This window comes from Zosterops lateralis (assembly GCF_965231275.1).
Source record: "Zosterops lateralis genome assembly, chromosome: 17".
NCBI classification, from domain to species: domain Eukaryota; kingdom Metazoa; phylum Chordata; class Aves; order Passeriformes; family Zosteropidae; genus Zosterops; species Zosterops lateralis.
This window is the reverse complement of record NC_139777.1, coordinates 11,468,599-11,495,754: the sequence shown is the minus strand read 5'-3', so window position 1 is coordinate 11,495,754 and position 27,156 is coordinate 11,468,599. Positions and strand designations below refer to the sequence as shown.

General features: G+C 47.0%; 1 protein-coding gene across 1 annotated transcript in view; it reads left to right on the top strand.

The window, feature by feature from the left end:
* The window catches only part of BCR (BCR activator of RhoGEF and GTPase), a 98,092-nt gene that overhangs the window by 55,569 nt on the left and 15,367 nt on the right, over nucleotides 1-27,156 (top strand). The window contains exons 3-16 of the mRNA XM_083873842.1: nucleotides 584-688; nucleotides 1,196-1,381; nucleotides 4,989-5,096; nucleotides 6,491-6,551; nucleotides 7,000-7,052; nucleotides 7,391-7,531; nucleotides 16,461-16,582; nucleotides 17,800-17,968; nucleotides 19,253-19,372; nucleotides 20,225-20,300; nucleotides 20,887-20,991; nucleotides 21,581-21,655; nucleotides 22,227-22,324; nucleotides 23,006-23,137. Of these exons, the coding sequence (XP_083729968.1) occupies nucleotides 584-688; nucleotides 1,196-1,381; nucleotides 4,989-5,096; nucleotides 6,491-6,551; nucleotides 7,000-7,052; nucleotides 7,391-7,531; nucleotides 16,461-16,582; nucleotides 17,800-17,968; nucleotides 19,253-19,372; nucleotides 20,225-20,300; nucleotides 20,887-20,991; nucleotides 21,581-21,655; nucleotides 22,227-22,324; nucleotides 23,006-23,137 (1,551 nt within the window). The remainder of the gene's footprint in view (nucleotides 1-583; nucleotides 689-1,195; nucleotides 1,382-4,988; nucleotides 5,097-6,490; nucleotides 6,552-6,999; nucleotides 7,053-7,390; nucleotides 7,532-16,460; nucleotides 16,583-17,799; nucleotides 17,969-19,252; nucleotides 19,373-20,224; nucleotides 20,301-20,886; nucleotides 20,992-21,580; nucleotides 21,656-22,226; nucleotides 22,325-23,005; nucleotides 23,138-27,156) is intronic.

The window sequence follows — 27,156 nt, the reverse complement described above, 5'->3', positions numbered from 1 at the left end:
GTTCAAGCTGGCACTGAAAAATAATTTAGGGAATAGTAGAGAGTGGGAGGAAGAAGAGCCCTGTGGAGCCAGGTCAGGCTGTGCCTGTGGTGTGTTTGAGCACACCTGGGGAGATGCAAAGGAGGGATTCTCTCTGCTCACAGAAACAGCTTTGGAGAGCTCCCGTGGAAGGAGGGAGGGCATTGCACAGAAGAAGGGCCCCAACATTTGTTTAGAAAGATGAATTCTGAACTTTTAAGTTCCATGTTTTGAATTTTGTGAACAGGTCCGGGCACCTAATTGAGACACTGCAGTTGGATGGCTAAAGCTGAAACTTGTAAATAATCTAAGTGGTATCAGTTAGTGGTAAATAAAAATTTCTTTAATGTTTTTTGTTTGCATATTTCTAAAAACAAGATGCTGAGCACAGGTGGATGTTTTTGTTTGGTTTTTAGTCTGAAAGTAAATCAAAAAACCAAGTGTGCTCTGGTCAACTGAATGGTCTTTTATTCTCCATCCTCATTCTTGGGGTTTTTTCTTACTCTCCCTGCAATGCACTCTTTATTGTTTTAATTTTTTTTTCTCCTAAACAACTTCTTTGTAGAGTGAGCCAGACCTGGAGAAAGGCCTGGAGATGAGAAAATGGGTCCTGTCAGGAATCCTAGCCAGTGAGGAAACCTACCTGAGCCACCTGGAGGCCCTGCTGCTGGTAAGGCTGGGGACAGATGCCAGGTCAAACACTGGAACTTGAATTTTCACTGCTGCTTCTATCCAGAGTTTCCCTGAACTTCACATATTGTGGATTACAAGTTGCTGGGTGCAAAAGGTACTCTTCTTCTCCAGTAGAGAGAGAGGCTTAAAGGAAGGACTGGATGTAGCAGGGTTTGGGAGTTGTTAATGTGGCAGTATCCAGGAGCTCTGTCTCTAAGTATCCTGTGCTAATTATTACACATTGCTGTACAGTTGGACAGAGATGAGGGAAATGGAGTGCAAAGGGATTTTAATTGCAGCATTGATATCCAGGGAAAATCCACCTACCAGGGGTGGCTGATCCCCATGAGAGAACTTGTTCATGTCTAGCTTTAGGAGCTGTGTGAATGCAAATCTCACTTTTCATTAGGATGAAAAATAACTCTGTGGAGGGATGTGTTGCAGTGTGGCAAGGGTGAATATTCATGGTTTGCATGAGAATGACTTCCTTCTCTCCTCATTTCAGCCCATGAAGCCTTTGAAAGCTGCTGCCACCACCTCACAGCCTGTGCTGACCAGCCAGCAGATTGAGACAATATTCTTCAAAGTGCCTGAGCTCTACGAGATCCACAAAGAATTCTACGATGGGCTCTTTCCCCGAGTGCAGCAGTGGAGTCACCAGCAGCGTGTTGGGGACCTCTTCCAAAAGCTGGTGAGTCACTGCCATCAGCAAAGGTGCTGCTACCCCTCACCCATCTCACAGGAGCTGCAGGTTTCCCTTTAGTGACTGCAGAGGCCAAAGGGATCAAAGTCTGTGGCTGGAACAGATGAGAGGTTTCTCACCTCCTCACTTTGCCACTGCAGTGGAGGCCCTACAGCAAAAACTGGCTCTTTCATTGTCTTTAATTAAAGACTGCAGCAAGCTGTGGTGGTAAAATAAATACAGTTTCACATAAATGTTGAATCTCCAGGGTTTCTTCAGAGTCCTCAAAGCATTTCCTTTTGATGGAGATGGGAGAGTGGCAGTATTACAAAGTGAACTTGCAGTATTACAAAGTGAACTTCTTAACACCAGCAATGAAGTGTTCCTCATTACTGTTGAACTCCCCCACACTCTCTCTCTGGTGCTTTGCTCTACCTGGTGCTGATTTATGGTCATCACCACTGGCTTTGCTTTTCTGCCACTGTCCTGGCTTTTCTGTTCTCCTTGCTGTTATGCTGATGCAGTCAACCTGCAGCTGAGAATCCTCCAAGCAACCTCAACAAAATTCTCTGAGTGCAGAAAAGGACAAAGACATATACAGCATATTCCTGAGGCTGAATTAAAATTGCTGAGTTTCTGAGCCAGATGACAAATTGTTTGCATTCTAGGAGGTTTTTTTGGCCTCTTTAGCCTCTCCCCTAGCATGTGCAGAGAGCAAAGGATTAAAGGAGATGTTTTTTTCCTTTTTAGAAAAGAAAAGAAGCTCTGCATTCCTGAGGTGCCTCTGGTTCTCAGGGTAGGAGTGACATTCCAGTGAGGGGTTTATTGGCTGGGGAGTGTGCTTTACCAGGGTCCATCAATTGTTAGCAGCTGTGTAGCCCAGCATCAGCCCCATCCCCTGTGGAGCAGGAGGAGCTGGCCTGGAAGATGATGTTTTCTGTATGTGCCAGCAGCTCAAGATGAAAATACAGGAATCTGCCTTTCACTGCCAGCATGTTTTAGCCAGGAGGGGTCAAGTTGGTGCCTTGGTGAATAGTTCATGGTATGCAATTTGAGCAGCTGGTTGGAGAGGACAAACCCAGCTGCTGCTGCGTGCTGAAGCAGACACAGAAGGCTGCTGGAGGTGGCAGCCTCACAAACTGCCCTGGACGTGTGGTGCAGCAATGGGAGTAGCACTAATTGGAGAAGAGCTGAATGTAATCCTTGTCCAGCAACTCTCTACTCACTGCACAGCTACTCAGCTTTTGTTTCAGACCATTTTTTGTTGCTGCTGATCTTGGGTGCAGGAGTTCAGCCCTTCCTCTGCTGTTATGTTTCCCTGATGTTTCTGCATTTGTGACAGCACTGTTGTTTTTGTTGGATTAGCATTGGAAACAAAGGAACAAATTGCCCTGGTGCAGGAGGCTTTGAGCTGGCATGGCAGTTTCAGTTTCGAGTGGTTTGGTACAACAGCAGTGGGAATTGCAAACTTTTGCTGGAAGAGATAAAGCTAATAATTCTTGGCAGGCACTGGGAAGCAACTAGATGAGAGACAGCAAGAACATCAGCCTTTATAAGGCATCTACACTGGATATACATCAAGTCTTTTGGTGCAGCCTGTTTACTCGTGGTCATGTCATGCAGCCTGATGATAAACACTGAAATATCCAGATGTCCCTGGGGACATTATTTTTCTGTACTGTCACGCAAAAACCAGCACAGTAGATTGAAGTCACAGATAGTGGGGGCAAAGAATTTTAGAATTCTGTGTGTTCTGGCACTAAGTACAATGTATTTGCAACATCAAATTGACCGTTATTACACCTTTTCCTGTTGAGAAGAAGAAAAGATGCCAGGCATGTGGGAGTGAAATACGCTTCTCATTTTTGAGGAATATATTGTGCATATTTTTTTATAGCTAGAAAGGAAACTCTTTGGAGCTGTTTTTAGAAATGAAGAAATATTTAGCAAACATCCTCACTGCCAGGTCTCAGAAACAGGAAAAAAAAAGTCCAAAAGCCAGCCATTTCTACCAAGTCTTGTTTCATTTTCAGTGGGTTCTTTTTAATTGGAAAAAAAATTAAACCAGCACAAAAACGATGTGTGAGCATTATTGCTGTGATTGGAAGCTCAGTTTTTAATAAAAAAAGATATCTTTGTGATGACACATTCAGAGGAGAAAAATGAAAGCTTAGAAAGACTGTTCAGGAGTAGCAGGAAATGAAAGAACTGCATGGGAATGGAGAAACTTTAAACCTCTGCCATGTTGGCTGGCATCATCCAAATCTGAGTGGCATAAGCCCTGCAAATGGTCAGTAATTCTGACATCAACGTCTCCACAGGATTGTGCCTCAATGGCAGATACAAATTTCATTTCCTCCATGCTGGAGTCATCTCTGATATAAGTGAGCACAGTTTTCTTCAGCTTCGGTCATAACTGTGTAATTTTGTATAAGAGTTGAGATTGTTTTTAGTCTTTCACTAAAATGTGACCTAGGAAGTAGCTCACCGTTTCTCAGCCCTGTTAATAGAGTTTGTGCAGGGAATGCTGTGGTGAGAATGGCTTTTTCTCTTCCATCACCTCTTGCACAAGGCTGCACAGAGAATGAGGAGCACCATGGTGATGACAGACAGCAGGAGAGGGAAGGAGCAGTGTGGAAGTTCCCTGCTCTGCCTCATGCCCATCTCGGGCAGCAGGGCTGGGGAGGGTGCAGAGCTGAGTGCAGCCCCTGGCAGTGTCTCCTTGCTGCTCCCTGGGCTGCTGCACCCTTGACTCCTGCCCGGCCCTGCAGGCTCAGGCTGTCAGGGTGTGCCCAGCCCAGGCTGGCAGCTGTGCAGCACAAAGCCAGCTCTGCACTCCAGACAAGCTTGGAGGCTACCCAGGGATTTCCCATGCTGGATCTTGTGTTCTCTGGCATGAATATGGCTGCAGTTCCTAAGTCAGCAAATGGGATCAGTGCTAAGACTCTGTGATAATAATGATTTACTACTGTACTCTGAGGCCTGTTCCATCCTCTTCTGGACCCATTCCATATTTCTTCTGCTGGAAAAAACTGCCACTTTCTGTCACCTAGTGCCCCAGTCACTGCCATCCAAACAGATTGTGCTCTGGATCACTTTTTGGTATTTTCAGCACTCTGCTGCCCTTATAATAATAATGCTCACTAATGCAGATATGGGTAATATCTGGGTTTGCATTAGTATATCCATCCTGCAATGACCAACAAGTAGCTTACTGGGGTCACATTTGTGCTGTTGGGCTGAATCATTCCTCCCTGATTCATATGTTGTGGCAAAAAGCCAGCAGCTCCAGTTACATCAATGAGCTGCAATATTAATAGATACTAATCTGGCAGTTCAGAAGGGAAAAATAGATGTCAGAAATAAGGATGTGTCATTCTCATAGGCTTTCACATCCTTCACAAGTAAACTTGTTCAGCATAGGGTGGAACTGGGTGCATGGGAGCACCAGTGCTGGTTAGACAAAGGTGAGAGGTCAGAGATGTTGTTCTAGGCCTGCTCAGCATTCCCTGCAGTTGTTTGTGTGAAAGAAACATGACCTGATCACTGGATACCAAGACTGACCATCCCAAACCCCCTCCTTCCCCAGCATTATATTTTGTTTTGCTTCCTGCAGGCCAGCCAGCTGGGAGTGTACCGGGCCTTTGTGGATAACTATGAAGTTGCTATGGAGACAGCAGAGAAATGCTGCCAAGCCAATGCTCAGTTTGCTGAAATCTCTGAGGTAATGTCACGGTGTTCAGACACACGAGCTGTCTGGCTCTGACTAATACCCTGCCATGTCACTCCTGTCTATTCTCCAAGTACCTCTGCAGCCCTGACTTCGGGAGGAGTTCTGAGCTCCCACAGACTCCCTGCTCCAGCTCGTGTTCTTACACTGAATTGTACCGCAGGCTGGTCACAGACACAGTTTTTGTGTCCCCACCCAGGGAATCTGGTAGAAACTGGCATTGCTTTGAACTCCTCCAGCTCTGTGCCACCTTCATGCATTTCTAGAAGGGAAAGCTCTATGGGAGTTTCTCAGATGTTTCTCTTGCTAATGATGATTCTGGCTGTGATATAAAAGCCATCCTTAATGGCTTGCACTGTGGCTGTCAGTGGGATTGCAGGCTTCACTGGCATGGAGATGAGAGGGTAACTCTCTCTTGAAAAAGGCAAGTGTGTCAACCATAAATCTCTAATACTGTTCTTTGGCCTGCTCTGATTTCCTCCTTGTCAGAGGAGTACCTGTCTCAAAGCATTTTGAATATTTTTTCAGGCTTCCCAGACCATCAGCTTTCCCTGGAGCGCATGGTCTCACTGGCTCTTTGTATTGCAGTGATTATTTCTTGAAGAACTCAGTTGCCAGGAAAACATGAATTTCATATGTGTGTCCTTAAAAACAATCAGATAAATCATCAGAGCTGAGTCCTTCCAGGGCCGTTTAGTGCTCTGAGAAAACCCTCAGTACATTCTATATCACATGTCCCTTGAGACTTTTATGAGAAAGAGGTAAAATATGATCTCTCAGTTTTGCTGTTTCTGACAAATAATTCTACATCAGGGCAGTATCTCCTGTATTTGGAATGATGGTGATGGTACTTCTGCATGTTGTGGTGAGGATTTTGGAGTTGAGCACAATAGTGAAAGGCATGACCCATGGCAAAGAGCAGAGTCACAGAAAGTGTTCCTTGGCTGCTGTGGAAGAGTTGACATGTCCAAGGTCACCCAGCTCTGAGTACAGGAATAGGAAGCATAACCTGAGGGTATTGAATGCCAATCCTGTACTTTATTTATTGGTGCTGGGACAGTGGCTGTGTCCTTATGGACAACTTTCATCTGCAGGTGATTTAAAAACTCCCCCATCCCTGTTGCTGTAGGTGGTTCCTGCTTTGCTGCATGTCTATTGACAGGTGCTCCTAAGAACATTGCTTAATATTTGAGATGTGTGGGTGCCTGTGACATGGCAGTGATGGATTTAACAAGAAGGAAAGCACATTTTCCCTATCACTTGAACTGTGATAGGGCTCTCCTTTCACATCTAGGCCTTCTCTTGAAGGACCAGATAGTCTGTTGTGTTCCCTCATGATATTTCAAGGTGATTGACCATCTGCTATGTGGGTTTTCTTTTTCTTTTAGAATCTAAAGGCCAGAAGCACAAAGGAATCTAAAGATCAAACGACGAAAAATTCCTTGGAAAGTGAGTGATCCATGGAGAGGAGATTGGTCTGTCAGGACTGTGTGGAGGCTGTTGCCAGGCCTCCACCCTCCCTTTTTCTTTTTGAATGCTGGAAGGTTATGGAGTCTGCTGGCTCTACCTGGGAAGTCAGTTCCCTTTTGCTAAGTTACAGAGCTTGTGCAAAGTAGGCTGCCTGCATGGGGAACAGCCTCCTGGCTTCAAACCTCATCAGTGCCTTTGGGCAAAGCCAGCCCAGCCACAGGACTGCTGTTGTTTACAGAGAACATCTGTGTGTGATAGCACAAATGCAACCCCAACAGTGATGGGTTTATGGGGGCATTTAGGGAGCCTGGTCTAGATCAGGTTCCATGGTGCTTGTCTTAGTGCACAGGAGCAGAACACACCTCATGCTAGAAGGAGCTTCCATACTCACAATCTTCCTGATATTCCCACTGCTTTGTTTCCACAGCTCTGTTGTACAAGCCAGTGGATCGAGTGACCCGCAGCACACTTGTCTTGCATGTAAGTGTCTGAAGGGGAGTTTTCAAACTTTAGAGCCCTGTCCTATTTTCTTCGACCTTCAAATTTTCCATGGAGCTTCAAGACTCCAAAAATAAACTTGTTGAGCTTCGTAAGAGCCTCTTCCCTTTACACTGCAGAGATGGAGTCCATGGGTAGGATGCTGCTATCTTTGCAGTGATGTCACCAAGAAGTGCAGGGTATTATTATCTTCTAGAGATAAAGCCTTGCTCTGATCTGTGTGAAGAAGCATCTTATCCTCCAGCTCTGCTTAGGGGTGCTGGAGCCCTCCTGCCACCCAGTCCTTCCCCTGACTGTGTTCTCTGTGTTCCTGCTGTCAGGATTTGCTGAAGCACACTCCTGTGAGCCACCCTGACCATCCCCTGCTGCAGGATGCTCTGCGCATCTCGCAGAACTTCCTCTCCAGCATCAACGAGGAGATCACGCCTCGCCGGCAGTCCATGACTGTAAAGAAAGGGGAGGTGAGTCTTCTGCTCTTGTTATTTTCTCAGTTTCTAAATACTGGTTATGTCTTTTCAGCAGAGCTGACTAGGAAGTTATGCTGTTAAGCTGTTTGTTGCTAAGATACAGTTTATGCAGTGTCCTTGTTCTCTAAAGGATGTGGTACAGCTCCCTCTGTTTTCTGTTCAGAAAACAGTTTGGAAACTGAAAGGAAAGTATGATTAGAGTTTTGTCCTTAGCATTGTAATAATCATTTGTCGTATGTAATTTCTGTGATGCACATTGCCGTGCCCTAAATGGATTTGTATTTTACCTGCAAATTGAAACCTAATGGGAAGCCTGGGAGGAGAAAAAGGTGCAGAAACATCAGAGGTAATGAAAGATTAGGAAAAGCTGTTTCCCAGAATCTTCATTTTCACCATAAAATTAATTTTCTGCATCCTTATTCTAAAGAAGAGTGTTGTAAATATGACTGGAAAGCAAAACAAATGGAATGGGTTGGGAAAGCCAGAGAGAAGATTGACTTCTAAGACTGTAACATTGCACTTCTCAGCTCTGTAAGGAGCTGGTCTGCACCCAGAAAGGTCTGAGATGTGCAGGTCCTTCACCTGCATGCAGTGTTGTGCAGGGAGGCCACACAGTTCTGTGGTGGAGTCTGCATTCCTCAATGGCTTGATTCAGCTGCCTCATAATTCCATTAAAAAGGGATTCAGTCCCTCATGATAAATGAAGGCCAGGACTGGCAGAAATGTTGAGAGAGAGAAGGATGTGGGAGATTGGACACAGAGAGGTGCAGATCAGATAGTGAAGGTGTAAGGAGAGCTGTGGCAGCATTCCAGACATGGGCTGATCAACAATGACCCAAATTACCCTGTACAAAGCCATCTCTTACAAAGCCCAGGAGATTGTTAAGATACCATGAACCTTCATGTTTTATTCCCAAATCCTGACAGCTAAACATGCTTGCTTTTAGCTATTAACAGATTTTCAAGTGACAAAAGGTTTGCTGGAAGATGCAGTTCTGGGAATTTGGTGCGTTTTTCCCTGCAAGTCTTGGTCATTGTCTCATTTTTTCGACAGAGGACACCTCCAGCTGGGAAAAGAAGAGGAGGGGCCGAGCAATTGGAGGCTGAGGTAGAAGCTCAGCCATCAGTCACCAGTGCCTCAGTGACAGGGGATGGCCTCGTTAAAGTGGCTGCTGATTGAGTCATAGCAGAAAGCACAGGCTACAATGGCCCTCGAAGGGGAGGGAGCAGTTTGTGTTCTCTGGTTGTCTGTCAGCATCTCAGTGAGGGATGCAGGCTTTGAAACGTGTCATGCAGAATCCTAATGAGGTGCCAGAGCCCAGGCAGAGGAGCAGGCTCAGGAGGATGATCCTGCTGATGGCTTTTTGGAGCTGTGTATTTGTCAGATCTTAGAAAGCAGGAGTGGGAGGCACGGCAGGACTGGGCTCAGCAGGCTGGTCACCCTCTCACTGCTCCTGCCCTGACTCCAGATGTGATGTGGGGAGGGAGAAAGAGGATGGACCAGAGCTGTGGGTGTGCTGGGGGGGACTGGGAACCCTTTGTGCCCTCCCTCACTGCTCACAGCTTTTCCTGAGCCCAGGGAAGGAAAGGACTTGCCTTCCACTCTGGGAATCTGAATGTTTTTTTCAGTCATTTGGCACCAAAATCCCACTTCTATCAAAACAGTAGTGCCCCAGTTGAACCCTCCGTGTCCTGAGAGTAGGTATGTTCACTCTCCATGTAGTAATGCAGAGACACAAATCTGCTCCCAGCTACTTTGTGTGGGTTAGTGATGGCTGTTCCTTCCTGCAAGCTGCTCAGCTTGGGGTCATAGCTGGGTTTTGTTTATGCCTGTAAATCTTTCCTTTTCTACTTATCCTTTCCTCCCACTCGCCTTGCTGGTGCTTCCCCCGGGGTGACAGGACAGTGTGTGGATTGCATCTCCTAATTGACTGCTCTCAATGCATAATGCATTTTTTATTTTAATGAATCACCAGCATGCTTTGATGGCTTTTTTCATTATTTGTCTTCCTCCCATTGAAGTTTCCTTGGTGGAAAGGAAGGAGGGTAAAATAGCCTTTTCCCCTCATGTATTGCTTAGGTGCTGATCTCAGTTATCTTTTTTTCCCAGTCCCTGCCTTTTATGTGGAATATTTTTTCCCTTTGAGTGTGTTGTGGGGAGGAATCAAATCTCCTTTGCCAGCCTCTTGCTCCAGCTCTTTTTTTGAGGATTGCTTTGAACTGGGGAAAGCAGCCAGTCGCTAATCTCCCTGGTGACAGGCTGCTGAGGAGGGGAGTGCAGGTCAGGAGAGAGTACAGGCTCATCAGCACAGTGTTGTTCTCTTTTGCAGAGGTGATTCCCTGCTTTGGGAGCAGTGACTCAGCCTGCCCTGCCTGCTGGGCTCCCTGTGTGGTGCCAGGTGTCCATCCTGCACTCCAGCCCCGAGTTCTGCTGGGCTCCAGAGGCTTTGTTCTAATCTAGACTTATGCAGAGGAACTGGAAGGTTTCTGTCATGTAGTTTAATTTGCTGGGTTGGATGAGTGTTTCAGGTAGTGCAAAGAGATGGGAACAAAGGGAGTAAAATCTCTCCCCAGAGGGCCAGAAAGAGCTGCAGCAGGGAAGGCAAAATTGGTGGAGTGAGCCTGTGAACTGTTTGGTCCTTGCTGACTGCAGCAGACTTTGCTGAGGGCTGTGGGACAGAGGAGCCAGCAGAGCCTCAGCCCCGGCTCCCAGGGGAGCCAGGGAGGCATCTCTGGCCTTTGGGGTCTGTTTGCATTCAGCTTGATCCACTACATTCTCTTGCTCCCTTTTTTTCATCCCATCTTTCTGCTTTTATAGTACTACCTTTTTTACTGTTTTTTTTTAAATGAATTATCTACAGGTATCCACTTTACTCACCCTCCAAATAACCAAGCAAATGCATGGAGGGGAAGGGACTCTTAGTAGTCCTGTACTTTGGGACTTGGAGTGTGAGTGTGGAGAGTCACCCAGCCCTTGGGGCCGTGGAAGAGGCATCTTCTTGTCACTGCTGATCTTTCTGTACCACTCTTTTCTTGGTTTAAATAGGGAATGAGGTTAAGGTTCTACTGGGGACAGTGCCCTGGGGAAGAAGGAAAACAACTGCTTTGGGACAAAGGATGTGGCATTGCTACATGCAGAAGGAGGGCAGTAATAACCTTCTCTAGTCGTATTAACAGAGCAGCTCTGGGTACTGCCTGTTGAGATTTTTTCAGCTAAGCCCGGATGCAAATGACTTGTGCTTGTGTCTTTGCCTGCCAGAGGTCAAGGCTGGTGTTTCCTGCTAATTCAGTGCATTTGTGCAAAGCAGGAATTAATGAAGCAGCAAAAAAATTGCCGAGTTCACTTGAGAGGTGGTGGTCCCTTTCTTGACTGCTGCTCCTCTTGTGCTCTTTGCACAAGTGTTTTTCCAGGGCAACTCAGACCAACCTGAGTGTGGTGGCTTGTCACAGTGTCAGACACACAAAGGATGAGGCAGACAGCAGAAAATCAGGCAGGAAAGTTCTATTTTAATATTTCTGACTCCATTTATATACATTTTTTACAGAAGGGAAAAGATTGCCTACATAGGTTGCCACTTCTTTGACCTCGTACGTGAACATCACCATCAATCATATTTCTCCTCCCAGAGGAGAAATATGTAAACAAAGTAGATAATTCTAAATATATACATAGTTTACATGAAGCTGCCTGAGAATCTCCACTACAAATTTGCAAACATCCACAAGGCAAGAAAACTTAGGGTGACAGTGGCTTCCACTCTGCCTTGCCCTGGCCGTGTCCTCCCACCCTCTCTGAAGAGTTCATACTGATCTTTGTGTGATCCCACAGCAGCACAGAGGGATGGAGCCTGGATTTTGGGTCACTGCTGCCTGAGTGGCTTCATGTCTGGTCTCATCAGCACCAGTCCAGACACAAGGGAGCTGACTGGCAGCTTTTTCTGGGAACAAGCCCACGGATCACCTTGTGCTGCTGTACATCTTTGTCCTTGCCCTGGAGAGGAGAGGCTGTTTAGCAAGCTCCTCTACTGTGTTCCTAAATGTGGTTGTAAACTGCAGTTGGGGGACTGGCTGTCATTGCCTTGGGCTTCTACTTGACTTCGTAGAGCACCAAGTGTGCTAGAGAAGGGAAAGGACAAAGGACGTGTGCAAGGGAGCAGAAGTGCAAACCGAAGCCTTTGAAAAGCTGGAAGGGAAGCTGAGACACAGCCATGCACAGCATGGGGCCTGGTGCCTACTGCTCCTGGGGGCCTTGGGCAGATGTTGGCAATAGAGCACTCAGAAATTATCTTGGCTGCTTCACACTCTGTCTTACAGCTGGAGCCAGAGGGCTTCTGGTGACAGGAGCTTTGGGAAGAAGAAAGAGGCCATTAAAATGCTCAAAGAGCAGAGCCAGTTTAACTCCCTAGGCAGAGCATTTCTTTTTTTTTTTTTTTTTTTTTTTTTTTTTTTTTTTTTTTTTTTTTTTTTTTTGCAGTGCTGGTCTTGCAACACACTTACACACACGAGGAATCATTTTCTTCCTACGCTCTGCAGAAAGCCAAACCACCTCTTCCTCACTGACATGTGCCAATACCCATCTCCTGGTTTCCCCTCCTCCCTGTGCCTCACACATGTCCCAGCCCTTCCCAGGGCTCTCACCCACGCACGCTGCAGGCTCTGCTGTCACCACATCGGATGAGCTCTTTCCCCAGCACACAACGGGGAGATAGCCTTTGGTGCAGCTGTGGGGCTGCTGGAATCGGTTTTTAAATTCCACTTTTTTTGTCATGTGTCTCAGACAAGCTGGCCACACTTCCTGGAGTTAATCAGCCTGTGACAGCAGCAGGATTTATCATATGCAAACGGCACAAAAACACCGTAGGATGAATAGATGAGCACACAGGTAGTCGTGAGCTTGGTAGCAGAGGAGGGGAAGATGCTCAGTGACAGAGGTAAGAGGAGGAGGAGGACAGCAATAGGCAATCCAAAGAGGATAACCAAGCTCTGGAAAAGGTACAGGGAGAGCTCTTTTGTTCAGAGCACTGAGGTGGGTGGGAGAAGAAGCAGATGAAAACATGCAAAGAAAAGCAGGGCCTGGAAAAGAGACATGGAACTTATATTGAACATGTACAGGAGCTTTGCAAGAACCACTGAAGTTAACAGCACTGGCTTTGTGTGAGAGATTAAAGATGGTCCTAATTCACTCTATTATGATACAAAATCAAGGCTTTTCTCCCCCACTTCCTGGAAGTTTCTCCCCACTTTTCTCCCCACTTCTTTCTGAAGCTGAGCTGAGCTCCTCTGCTGGACACCTGACAGTCTTGGGGACTGTCTGTGGAAGAGACTTTTGCCACTTTCTTGCCACTGTCACCTTAATCTTATGTTCTCTTGGATGTTTATTTGGTATTTCTGTAGTCAGTGTTATTTCAGGGTATTTTAGGAAATCTTTAGCACTTTTGGTTACTTTAACAAACAGAGTAACTCCGGGAATAAGATAGAGGGATGGTTTCCCATGTGAGAGCTGTTATATGTCATGTACAGCAGGCTCACCCATCCAAAAAACTCTTGTGTCTCAGGAGACCCCATTAGCCACCAAGGAAATAGCTGTTGGGTGGAAGGAATTGACCAAAGTGTTGGTTCCAAAACTGCAGAGCTGAGGTTCCATAAGCCCTGTGTGAGGGGGCTGCTGGCTCCCCCAGGGTGGGAGAGGATGGGCTGACTCATGTCAGGAGGTCCAGGAAAGTGCCCTTTGCTCCCACACTGGGGTTTGGCAGGGATCTGGTAAGCCATTGGGAAATCCTTTTATTGTTTCCCTCTGACCTGCTGAACCTCCCAGCAAGATGACTCATTTGCAGCAAAGGATGTGCCCCTTTGCTGGAAGTGCCCCTCCTCAGCCCCACGGATGCTGAGCAGCCTAGGGCATGCCTGTTCTGCCCAGCCCTAATGAAAGTTCTCTTTTTCCAAGGAAAGCTGGTAGTGAGGAGAGATTTCCTGACTTGATCCACAGTTGTTTTCTCCTGTACTCTCCTCCCCAGATGCTTGGTTGCTCTTGTGGCAGTTCACCCCTGCTCCTTGCTGGAGGGAGACCTTCCCAACTACCTCCCATGAGCAAGAAAAATGAAGGGTTCTGGGAAGCTCCGTGTTTCCCTCTGACTGACTGGAATGTATCTCTTTCACCTCTTTCCTTCTGTTCCAGCCAAGCTTAGGAAGTACAGCCTTGTCCTCTTCCACCCAGCTCTCTCTGTTGGGACTTTTTGCTGCCTCGGTGTTGCACTGTGATAGGATTTGGTTCCTGGAGTGCCAGCCCAAATAAACTCAGTGCCACCTCAGCCCCAGGTGGGAATGGGAAGGTTGTTGGGTCACTTAGCATGGAATGGCTGAGCTTTCTGCTCAGGTTTTGGGGAGATGTGCTCTCAGAGGTGCTGGGCTGGGGCCGGGCTCATCTCACACCCTGCCAGTGCCTGGCAGAGGCAGACAGGAGGTCAGGTCAGGACTGTGCCCTGTCACTCTGCCAGGCAGGGAAAGGACAGTGCCACATCCTGCTGGGTAGCAGAGATGAGTAAGCTGTGAGAACATCTTTACACCTACGAACAATGAGCAGAGGTTGAGCTGGCAACAAGCAGCTATTCTCATTTCTCCAGAGGAGCTGAGCTGATTTGCAGTGTAATTAATATGCATCAGATCTAGAAACCTGTGATCAGGGGTTTGGCTTGCTCAGAAAATATCTTCCCCTGCTTATTATTGCTCTCAAATGAAATTCTTTGCAGGAGTGGAGAGTGTTCTTGCTACTGACAACATACCTCCTCCTGTTTGTTTGTTTTCAAAGCTCAGTGTTTCTCGTTTCCTATCTGGGCCTTGCTCTCCCAGGCGGGAGGGGAAGGCATGCTCGAGTGCCCATCAGCAGCAAAGTGCAGGCAGTTCTCTGCAAAACCACTGAGAAGAGGCCAAGAGGATCACACCCACCTAAAAATAAACACTAACATATGTACAGGCCTTTGTGAGCCGAATCACTGCTGGATGGCAGATCTCCCAGAGTCCTGCCCAGGGATGGTGCAGCAGTCTGCCAGGGAGCAGCCTTGCTTCCTGCAGCTTTTGCTGCCCTGCTCACAGATTTCCAGGAGCTTTGTGTAAGGGAAGGCAGCACCAAGATGAGCTGCTGACACTGCTCCACATGCTTCCACAGGTAGCTATAGTGCTTTTTTAGCTGCAGATGGGAAAATGCAGGTTCCTGGTCCCTGTCAGGAAGTGTAGGGTGCTGTGGGACAGACTGTGGAAAGAAGAATTATGTCTGCAAGGGCATTTCTTTGTCCTGTGTTCCTTGCCGTGATGCCTGCAAGGCTCAGGACTGATGTGGTTTGTTTTCATTTTGGAGAGCCAAGATGGGAAGAATGGTAGGCAGCAGGAGAGGCAGTGTGGGGGTTTGCACTCCCACACCCTCGGCAGGGAATGTGCTCAGCATTTGTTAAATCATGCGACAAACAGAGCCCAGGGGCACCACCTGGGAAATGGAGGCATCACTTGTGGTGTGGGTGTCCGGACCTTGCCCAGGGGAGCTGCTCGTGTGGTGCTGCCCCGTGGAGACCCTTCTCTGTGTGTGTGTCCCAGCCATGGGGCAGGGCAGGGACTGGGGGTGAGTCCTGGGCATGGGGCTGGGCAAGACTGGCAGTGAGGCAGCTGGGGAGGTGCTGGTTAGCCCTGGACAGGGTTAGCAGAACTCTGCTGTCTCCAGGCGCAGCGCTGTCTGGGCAGATGTGGGATGTCTGATGTGTCACTTAGTGATGGCAGAGAAGCATCCTCTTGGCTGGAATAACAAAGGAAGCACAGGTCAGGGAAGAGTACCTTAGCATACCTTAACATGTGTGGGGAAGCTGATGGTTCCTGCTTGTACTGGCTGTGAAGTGAGGCAGCACTGACAGTTACACATATTGGTGGCAATAAAACTTGCCCAGAGCTGAATGCTCTGACTTCCACTTGAAAATCAGTGGGAGTTATCTATTCCAGGTGTGCACTGAGTCCTGCTGATCCTGACAGCACAGAGCAGGGCATGAAACTCCTGTCGTGGTCACTGGAAGGAGCACACAGCCACCTGTCTACGTGCCAGCATTCCAGCCTTTTGGGCTTTCAACTATGGAGTCCTGCCCCTCCCCCATAAGGGAATTGGGAAAGCAATGGTTCTGCCTACCAGTGTGTGCCCTTTCTTTAGGAGGCTGTAAAACTCCGTGGAACTACAAGCAGGATTAAAGGTGTCAGAGTCGTGCAGCTTCTTTGCATCTTCCAGGTTTGGGGAATCTTTATGTGATATATAAAGAAGATTTCAATAGGCACATGAGGAGGGTACATCCAGAAGGTCCTTTTAAAGCACAGGCTGATAAGGGACTCCTGAGAAGTTTGCCAGATACACATGTTCAGGAATTATTCCTGAACAGCACTTGTAATGAAGATGCAGCAATGACATTCAGCTGTTAATGCTGACAAAGTCGTTCTGTGGATGAGAGAGGAAGGGGTTGAGGAGAGCTGCCCTGGGTGGCTGAAGCAGATGCAGAGGCTGGGAAGTGACTCTGGGAGAAGCGGTGTGTGCTGCTCTCTGCTGGCCCGGGAGGGGACGATCCCCTGGCAGGGATTCAGGGGCTCTGGTACAAAGGAGCTGAGCAGTGACTCACAACAAACTGCACTTGGGCTCGGGAACAGGTGATGGAGAGAAGCCCGAAGGCTGACCCAGCACCAGGCAGAGGAGAAGATGCATGGCTGTTTCTGCCTCTGGGAGAGAGGGCTGCAGCAGGGAGCAGAGTTGACAGCAAGGAGTATTTAATAGGCTTTTTCATTTTCCTGAATCAGACAGATGTTCTGAATTTGCTGTGGTAGGAGTCATGTCTAAGGACTGTGCTGCCCCAGTGCCAGACTGCAGCTCGTATTGCACTGAAATATTTTTCCTGTTTTTCCCCAGCACCGGCAGCTGCTGAAGGACAGTTTCATGGTGGAGCTGGTGGAAGGGGCTCGCAAGCTACGTCATGTCTTTCTTTTTACTGACCTCTTCCTGTGTGCCAAGCTCAAGAAGCAGATTGGAGGGTGAGAGTTTCTCGTTGGACTTTGTGCTTTGCACCTCAGCTGTAACAGGATCCTGGGTTTAACCTGCCGTTTTAGTTGTATATGGATACCCCAGAGCTGGGTAACCATAATCCACAAGAAGTAGTTAGACAAGAAATGATCAGCAAGATAGGAATGTTTACACTCAGATCCTGTCTAAGTCCTGACCCCTCAGGAAAGGTAATTCCTCCCATCCCTGCCCTGAGCCTACCTAGGAGAGCAGGACATGTTGTAGCTGCTGGTATTCTGAACAAATGTCATTCATTTTTCTACTTCCCCTTTCTTTTAATAGATGACATTCTTAACTTTTTTAATGACTAAGGTCGTTAATTTTGGCTTTGCAGCTACAGCCTATTAACAATTCTACAGAAAAATGGCAAAGGTGCAGTAAACAGACTATGTGTTAACCCCAAAGTGCAGCTATAAAAGCAGTTTTGCTGCCACTTTTCACAAATGAGGGGGGAGAAACCATTACCAATGTACTTGCCTCAAATAAGGCTTCTCTTCATTTGATAAACATTTGGGGAGATGTCTCTTATCTTCTTGCCCTCCTCAAGCAAAAAGTTATGCCTGCCCTTTTCAAAGCATGTGCTTGTGAAGAATGAACCTTCAAAGCAGTGGGACATTCCCAAGAGTGGATGTTCATGACAGCAGAGGTGAAGAGGGAATAAATGACACGAAACATTAAAAAAGTGAGCTGCTTATCCTGGTGAAATCCCTGGAGAATGGCAGCTGTGAGCTGTAGTTTCTCTCCCCTGGTTGGATTACACAGAGGTTTATATCCATTGGCTCACCTGCCCCACCTTGGCCCCAGCTTGGGCAGGAGAGACCCAGGTTCAGATCCCAGGGGGCCACCAGGTCACAGGTGTGGCACAGCTTTAGCACTTTGCCACACCAGAGACTTCAAAGAGAGAGCACACAGGACCAGAATTGTCTGCAGCAGATGGATGTGGTTTCTTAGGATGGAAAGAACTAGATAACAAAATGAGTTGCCTTTTTATGTGCTGTACCAGCTACTGGCCCTGCTAGGCTGTCTTACTGAAAAGCAGCCTGTTGCCAGACTTTTTCCATATGGGAATCACAGTAAAGTTGGGCTGGTATCTGTATCTTCTGCACTATAGCAGGGAAGAACTTGTGGGAAGGACTGGGCGTTGTCAAACACCAGTAGTAGTAAAAGGTTTGGACCTATTGCCTTTCAGAAAAAGCCAACAATATGACTGCAAGTGGTACATCCCGCTCACTGACCTCAGTTTCCAAATGGTGGATGAGTCTGAGGCAGTGCCCAATATCCCCCTGGTACCTGATGAGGAGCTGGATGCCATGAAGATCAAGATATCCCAGATCAAGAACGACATCCAGCGGGAAAAGGTAAAGGAGTTGAGCTCTCCATGACAATGCAGACACAGGGTCTGTGCTCAGGGGAGGTGCTGGTGGCAGCTCTCCCAGGGCTGCTCAGTGTGGGGAGCCAGGCTGCAACAGACTGTTCAGCAGGGGCTTGTGATAGCCAGGTGCTTTGCTCATCTGAGTGCACAGCCTGAGTGATGCTGCCCTGTGAGGAGGCAGAGACAAAAAAACCCTGTGGTTGTACCCAGCAGCTCCTCTATTCAGCAAAACCACCTCTGAGCATCCATATGGGGGGCAGGGATCTTCTGCTGCAGACGTGAGAAGGACTGGGAGTGTTATTTGCCAGTTTCTGGCTGTTAAATTATGATCCTGCCAGTGATTTTGGTCAGGAGCCAAACACTCTTGAATTTTAGCAGGCTCAGTTATGCCTTTGAAGCTTTTTCCTATTTCACTGATGTCAAAACAGCAGCAAATGTATAGAAAACAGCAATTATGCAGACTGGACAGTCAGATATGGGCATGGTGTCTCTGGCCCAGGGTTTTCTTTGCTTGCAAGATAGTTTTCTGAGAGCTGTTGTATCCCAAACCTTCCTGGAGCCTAAAAGAGAAAGAAGAGTTTGAACACTGGTGGTGTGTAGAGCAGGATATGAATAACATTGTTCATGCTGTGGGAAGGTCATTCCCCAGGTTTCCAAAGAACACACTTCTGCCTATCAGCCCTGGCTGGCTTTTAAAGGCTTCCTGGAAAAAGTAAGATATTAGGAAGAGCACTTTGTGGAAGCCTTTTACTCACCAGCTGCAGGTGTCTAAGATGTGTGCTTTGGTGCATCAGTGCTAAACAATACATATGGCTGGGTTTGGGACTGGATTTTTTCCAGGAAAAACTGTATTTTTAGCAGACCTCTGATGAAAATGGATCACTTGGTGGCTTCTGCAGGAGTTCCTTAGAGCCTCCTTAGTTAGGGACACTTGGGGGACCTGGCAGTGCTATGGCTGCCCAGTAACATGCAGCCTCTGGAATGGAGAATACAGGGTACAGCAGGGATAGCGGCCACACACCTCTGCACTTCAGCTGGGACAGCTGGAACTGGGAAACAGAGCCCAGTCTAAGTGTAGAGATTCTGCAAATAACACCTTTCTGGGCAGCTGGGAGTCCTGTGGATCCTATTGGCAGCATTTTTTCTGCTCTGGGGCCATTTACCTACTGGAGGGTAGAGACTGTGGATTTCAAAATAGCAGTTAGTGTAAATGGGGGCAGAATTTGGAGAATAACATGTCCTCTGTCTCCCTCTCTCCTACACCCTTCAGAGGGCCAATAAAGGCAGCAAGGTCATTGAGAGGTTGAAAAAGAAGCTCTCGGAGCAGGAATCCCTCCTCCTGCTGATGTCTCCCAACATGGCCTTCCGTGTTCACAACCGCAACGGCAAGGTGAGAGCACCCGTCACCTCCAGGGCCACAGAGCCTGAGGCTGTGTCTGTGACTGCACCTGTTCCTCCACAGGGAGGGCTTTGTGCCCTCTCCTGTGTCTCCTCAAAGCACTGTCCAAGCAGCAGACACCTCACACCTCAGCTGTGCCAAAGGTTATGATTATATATAAGACTGTGATTAATTTCCATACAATAGTGGTATTTAAGAAATAACCAGGAAGTGAATCCCCTGTCTCAGCACCAGTCCTGGTGCAGCAATAGGAACAGCTCTTTACCTGAAATCCAGCTCTGCAGCAGCTTCCCTCTAGACTGCCCTGTGGCTTCAAGGCTTGGCACATTCAGGGCAGTGTCCTCAGGGCTGCAGCTGCCCCTGCCAGAGTCATCCTCTGCCATCCCTGCTCTGGCAGTGCTGTAACCTCTCACTGTGACCTTTCCGTGCACATGGCAAAGGAGTCTCACAGGACTGTGTTACTGCTCAATGAAAATCCATCAGCTGGTCACTGCTTCCTGATTGTCACTGCTTCATCAGTGTCTAGGCCTGTGCTGAAGGCTTTTGGCATTCCTGCTGCAGAATGCCTGTTGTGAGGGACAGCAGATGCTGCCATGGGAGCTGCTGCAGGGCCACAGCTGCCCTTGGCAGGGTGGGGCTCTGTGAGCCCTCACTGTCTGTGTTGTACCATAGGCACGTTGGCAGAGCCCAGTCTTGACAGGGATGTGATGCAGGATAAATGGCAGGAGTACCAGCAGAATCATCTGTCCAGCCATTTGCACTAGGGGAGGGTGGGAGCAGGCCTTGCCCTCAGCAGTGCATCAGACTAATGCATCCCCTGTTGTCTTCTGTGTTCCTGGGTAGAGTTACACATTCCTCATTTCATCGGACTATGAAAGGGCAGAGTGGAGGGAGAATATCCGGGAGCAGCAGAAGAAATGTGAGTATCCCTCAGCTGTCATTGGTACAAATACTGTGATCTTAGGAGAGCAGGGCTCCAGAGGATGAGGTGTGGGACAAACCCTGCCAAAACGGAGATCTGCTTTGAAATCCACAGGGCAATATGGATGTCTCCTGTCTGAGGCTGTTTGGGGAACTTCTGCTGTAGCAACGTGTGAGGAATGTGTAGAGAGAGCACTTAGTAAATAAATGTGTGTAGAGATTCTCCCATTAACCCTAGAGATCAGAGCTCAGTGCAATTCCACAGAGAGGGAAGAGCAGCACCCTTTTCCCCAGCTCCATTCAAAAGAAATTTAGTTACTTTTATGGCATGGTGGTTTTGGCTTTGCAAGGAACTAAGAACCCCTCTATTTCCTGTGAACCATTCTGAGACTTTACTTGGAGGAGTAGCTAAATATGCCTCCAGCAGAGCTGGGCTGCAGCAGCAGCAGTACTGCCCTGAGCACCTCAGTGCTGCTGCTGAGCAGTGCCCAGGGAGCACTACCCATATGTGTCCAGGATGAGGGGTCATGTATCCAGCCTCTCCTTGGAATTTTTACTCCTCCCTCTTTCCATCTCCATGGCAGGCTTTAAAAGCTTCTCACTCACATCAGTGGAGCTCCAGATGCTGACAAACTCCTGTGTGAAGCTTCAGACAGTCCACAACATTCCCCTCACTATCAATAAGGAAGGTAAGACCTTCGGGTTCTGCTTCCACATGGTGCAGCTGCAGTGAAACTCTTCCCCTGCGTGATGTTATGCTTTCCCCTAGAACTGCTCTTACTATTCCCTTTGGTTACAGTTTGCAGGCATCCTCCAGTATACATTAATCAACTAACTATTATAATTGCATGCAGCTGTTGTGCAAGGTATCAGAGTGCTGGTGGAGTCCTAGCCTGGGACAGCTTTGAGCTATGTCTGAGAATCCTTTGGAACAACACTAGTTGGCCAAAATTGTGTCAGGGACCATCCTAAAATCCTATTTAATCTGCTAGTGTACACTTAGCCTCTATAATTTACTTTATCTCCCTTGAATTTCTTCCATGCTGTCTTGCTGATCCTAGAACTGTCACTGTAAGAGCCCCCCAGTGGCAGAAGGTATTACAGGTGCCAGCTGTGGAACAGTCTCCTGTCTTGCTGAAGTGGTAGTTATGTGCTCCTGTCATCCTTGGGGACAGTGACAGTTCACCCTTTGCTCATTACCTGTGTAATATCAGTCTCATCACTCTCACTCTTGGCTCCACTGTGAATGTAACAGGATCCCTTGGGTCTTTTGTACAGATGACGAATCCCCAGGTCTCTATGGGTTCCTGAACGTCATTGTCCACTCTGCCACGGGATTCAAGCAAAGCTCAAGTGAGTTGCAGTTCTAGGACACACAAGAGATACTGATAGAGGTTAGATAAGCCATGCGCTGGGACAGCTGGGTGTGGATTGCAGCATTTATGATGGTGGTGAGGAGGAGAGGTGTTTTAGGGAACTGGAAGTTCCTACTCTTAACTCCCAAAAAGATTACCATCAAGGATTGAGCACACAGCATTTATTTTTAGGCCTAGTCTGAGGTTTTTAAGCAGTGTTTGCTGATAACCCAGCTGTTCTAGAAACAAGTCAGCCCTTACCCTGAATTCCTTCAGCTGTATTTTGTTTTACAATGAAAGAATGGAAGGTGTTCTCTGGCATCCAGAATTTTTGTTGGGAACAAAGTGGTGTTAAAATTCAGGGGAATGACTTGACACAAGGATCAAAAAAGGTGACAGAGCTTCTTAAAGGCAGCTGGGCTGATCAAGGTGATAGATTTGTATGAGATGGTGTTTCTGGTACTAATACAGAGATGATGGAAATGGAAGCACCCTGTGCAAGTGATTAATGCACCTTAGGAGATTCTAGATATTTTTTTAAAGTTTTTGTCCCTGTCTCCCCTCCTCAGATTTGTACTGCACGTTAGAGGTGGATTCTTTTGGGTATTTTGTGAACAAGGCCAAAACTAGAGTTTACAGAGACACCACGGAGCCCAACTGGAACGAGGTAGGTTTGATATTTCTTGGTGTGACTTGTTCCATGCACCAAACATCGGCTCATGATGGCCAGAAGACCTGACAATGGAAGAGGCGGCTGCATGCTCAGCATTGGTGCTGCATGTGCTGCTTCTCAGAAAACACTTTTCTGCCAGGTTCATTTGGCTGTCAGGGCTTGCAGAAGATTTTCTCTTGGGTTGGCTGTAGTTAAACAAACAATTTGACACAAACGAGTCTTGTCCAGTATTTAATTTTTTAACAGATGCATGCTTGATATTTTTTTTAAAATTGTAAAGTAAATATAAGTAAAAATATGTTGAAGGAAATGGTTTTGTTTATTTGTTGAGAGGGGGAGAATTCGCTGAAGACATTTTGCCTGTTTACAGCCAACTCAATCCTGCTGGCTGAGCAAAATTTCTTACAAGGAAGGTGAGCAAATTTGTGTCTGAGTAATGCTTTGCTGAGACCTGTGAAACCTGACTAAGGAGTGAACCATCTCAGTCTCCAGTTTGACCCCTTATAGATACAAAATACAGTTTCAGCTTATTTCTAGACCAGTTCCAGTAGGGAGGAGGTTTTGGCCAGTCCTTAAGTGTTCTTGTGATGGGTATTAAGGAGACTATTGATTATTCTGAAACTGGTGTCCTGTTGTGATGCAGCCATTGTTCTTTTCTTTCCTGGTGCCCTGCAGGAGTTTGAGATTGAGCTGGAGGGCTCACAGACACTGCGAATTCTCTGCTATGAAAAGTGCTACAACAAAACCAAGCTCACCAAAGAGGATGGAGAGAGCACAGACCGCATAATGGGGAAAGGACAGATCCAGGTAAGACTGTGCTCAACTCATTCCTGATTCCCTTACTGCAAAACATCACAGGACTTTTGAAACCTGGAGTTCACCACAGAGAGTTTTTTCTGTCTTCTGGTTGTCTCAGCATTGAAGATTTTTCCCTCTGATAGTGAGGTACACAGTGTGCTTCACAGGCAGGGAGTCAGCAGCTTTGTCCCTCTTGCTTTGTGCCCTATGCCTGCTCCAGCTCCCTTATGAAACAGCTGCTTGTTTTGATCTCTCATTTGCCCATTCACTTCAAAACTTCCTCACCAGTGTATAGGAACTGCACTGCCCCTGGGCACTGGTGAGGATGCTTTATTTGTGACAGGAGGATGCTGGAATATTCTCTCCACTCTGTAAATCATGTGCAGAAGGGCTGCCATCTGTGTGTGTTGGGAGTTGATGGATGTGTTGGCCAGCCCTGGGACAGCCTGGCTGTCCTAGTGACTGCCATGCCCAGAGCGTGGTGTCCATGACAGCAGAGCAGCATCTGAGGAACATTTCCGCTGCTGAGAACTGGCCTGGGACATTTGTGTGGCAGATGTCGAGTACAGTGGGGGAGGTGATGATGGCAAAGAGCTGCTGCTCTTGGGGAGCTGCTGTGTGATGGAGCACTAAAGATGGATGTAGGAGAAATCAGCCCATGTGTGGAGGAAAACATGGGGAACATGTCCCCACTCTTGTTCCAGTTTGTTGCACTGTCTGTCCACAGCTTTAGGAGGGTGTTTAGATGCCTGCTCTGAGGCTGTTGAACAGAACAGAGACCCTGCCCAGATACCTTTTCCTTTCTGGCATGTTTAAAGCTCTCCCCAGTTCCCCTCCATTTAGGTCTGGCTGTCCATGTCCCTGTGGATGACAGCTTTCCCTGGCACTGGAGCCATGGCCATGCAGGCCAAGGCCATTTGTGGGATTGCAGAAGCAGCTGGGGCTGAGGGTGGCCTGTGGGATCACATCCCACCTTGGCTCTGGCAGGGTTCATTCCCTAAATGACTTTGATCAGGCCTCTTCCCTCTCTCCTGTTTTCAGGGAGAGCTTTTGTCTCAGATGCAGGGTGGGATTTGGGAGGGAGCTCATGTGCAGCCAATAAATGCCAGCGCAGGGTGTCTCCTGTATGTGTGTCTCTGCTGAGCAGAAATCCCTGTGTCCCTTCAGCTAACAAAGGCTATTTTCCATGGAGCTGAGCAACTACAAAAGAGTGAATTTCCAGCCCTGAAATGCCCTGGAGATTTGTGTGCTCGTAACAGAGAACCCTGAAATCACTGACCCACTAAATTCTACAAATATTTTACATAAAAAGATGAAAAAACACAAATGAAATCTTTTAAATTTTTGGCGGTTTTTTTTCCTTCTCATAGCTGTGGGCATTTTTATGCACAGCAATTGAACATTCTGTAAAAATAAAAATACTTTTTGATGGCAATTAAATATTAATTGCATCTTGATTCTTTTACAGAAACCTAAACAGTGGGAAGGTTAAAAAATCAGTTAAAATGTTTTTAATTAATGTACAGATGTTGCATTCTGTTGTATCATAAAAGGCACATGCAAAAGTTCTCTTGCTTTCTGTAAATCTCCTTTATAATTTATAAAGAAACTTGATCAATTGCCAGAATAACCTCTTAATTTTCAGTGATTTCTGTCCCATCATGAATTTCAAACTCTATTGAGTCAAAGATAAGTCATATGATAGTCTGGTAAGATTTTGGATTGATAAAAATTATTAAAGGTTTTGATTTAGTTCTATTTTTGAAGTAAACACCATTTCTCTATTAAGAAACCATAATAATGCAACAAAATCTGATGACAGCCTGTGGCTGAAGGTTGGCTGTGTTCTCTCAGGTGGTTTTATATAAAATTTTATTTACCTTATAGTTTGTAGTTTATCCTGGGCTTTCTGGTTTGTTGTTGCACTGTCATTATTCAGCCCAAGTCTGTCTGTCTAAAGGCAAGGTCTGTGAAGTTGGGTGAGGATTTTTTCATAAATTCCCTTTAGTTAAAAACTCTGGGAATGCAAAGTCGTGCCTGCATCCTCCCGTTGATAAAAGCAGAGAAGTTTCTCTGTTGGCTAAATTGCAGTGTATTGTTAAGCCGTGTATTATTGTAAATATGCGACTTCCCACTACTGGGAATTCTGACTCACCAAATACTGAGCCTCAGTGATGAAGACAATCAAGGAGACGAGGACTGTTTTGGCTGTAAAAATGTTTATCAAATCTCTCCGTTACATTATGGCAGTGAAGGAAGGAAGGCTGGAAATTGGTCCATGTAGTCACAAGTTTCCAGGAATGGGCAGCAATTTAAATAGCTCCAATTGCTCATATTTTCTTTTCCTATGGAATATTTTATTTGCCTGTCTTTATAGCCAGATGCAAAAGCTGCTTCTTTCCTGCCAGTCTGCAAGTTTTTTTAATCTCAGAAACATAAACCCATGAGTTTTTAGTGTGGAAGAACCTCCTGTAAATGTAGAAGTGAAGTCCTCAGCAGACCTGGGCACAGCAGTGCTGGGTGAACTGACTGGCACACATGGCTGGGGGCTTCTGGTGCACCTCAGGGATGAGAAATGCTGTTCCGGGGTACGCTATGAAACTGGAATTACTGAGGGAGCTGGAGGAGGATGGAATGGACATGACATGATGGGAGGAAATGTGAGGCTTAGTTCAGCTGGGGGCATAAGCCCCTCTCACTGTGAGCACCCTGGGCTTTTCTTTCTGTTGTTACCTTGCAGTCCACCTTTGGCACTTGGCTGGCCCTTTGGCTCCTTGAATTTTGCACTTCACGTGGCAGACACATCCCCCTCCACATCTGGAGTGTAGCAGCCTTTTGCTTGGCATTGAGACTGTACCTAAGTGCGCACATTTGTCAGCAGGACCAGCCTGTGCCTTGGGAACAGAGTGTGATTGAAGGGATCCTTCACCCTGTGATCCAGCTCCTCCCACTGGTGCCTCCTAGAAATGCCATTTCCTTTGCTGTTTTCTTTTTCTGCATGATCAACTCAAGCTAAATATTTCCTTCTCCTTCACGGCAGGGCTGGAAAATCAGGGAGGATGTGACCTTAGATCACTCATTCTGTGGAGCAGCACCATTCCTCTGTTGCCTTGCAAAACTATCACTCTTATCTTAATTATCTGGGATGTCTCATAGCAGTGCCCATGGCTATTTCAGGCATGAAGTTGTTTTCCATGTAAACCAGATTGTCCCATGCTGTACCTCCCAAGTGTTAACTTGGAAACCTTTGACTCGCTCAAGCTTGTTTGAACAGTTTGCTGAAGCAGAACATTGACCCAGCAGTGAAAATAGGGGGGAAATGAGGAAGGCAATGGGTCATAGCTAAAAGGTGATGGTGGGAAAGATTAACCTGTCAGTGGGGAGCTGTGAGAAGAATGGGGTTATGGCAGGACTGGGAGCTCCCAGCAGCAGTGAGACTCTAACAACATGTATGTCACATCAGTTACAATTCAAAATTGATGGAGTGTAAAGTTGCTTGGGAAATTTAATAAAGGGATGAAGTAATGTGAATAAATATATAAAACACAGAAACCTTAATGTTCTACAGTCCATGCTCTTTCATTTCCACTGAGGCTTATTTGTTTTTCCCTCCTTCTGCATGTTTTCTTTTCTCTCTGGGGAAAAATAACTCATGATCAAGCTCTGTGTGGTGGTTTCCCAGGGCAGAGCATAGACACCCTTCCTAGTGCCTGGCTTGCATTTGCCAGAGCAGCATCCCCAGTTTGCCTTTTTCCAGGTTCTCACCACACTGCTGTGCCCTATCTGAATTCAGTGCTGAGCTACACAGGCCAGAGACCTGCACTCAGAAACCCCTGTGGTGCCGAGCTGCTTTGTTCTGTGTGTTTTGGGCAGGATACAGAGAGGTATTGGCTTGATTCATTAGTGAATTTGGGGCTGTTGCTTGCCACTGCAAATACCAAAGGCCACAAGGGGCCTGGAGGGAGCAGCAAACAGACAGAGGGGTTGGTTTGTATTTTCCTGTTCAGCATGAGCTTTTGGTGGGGACT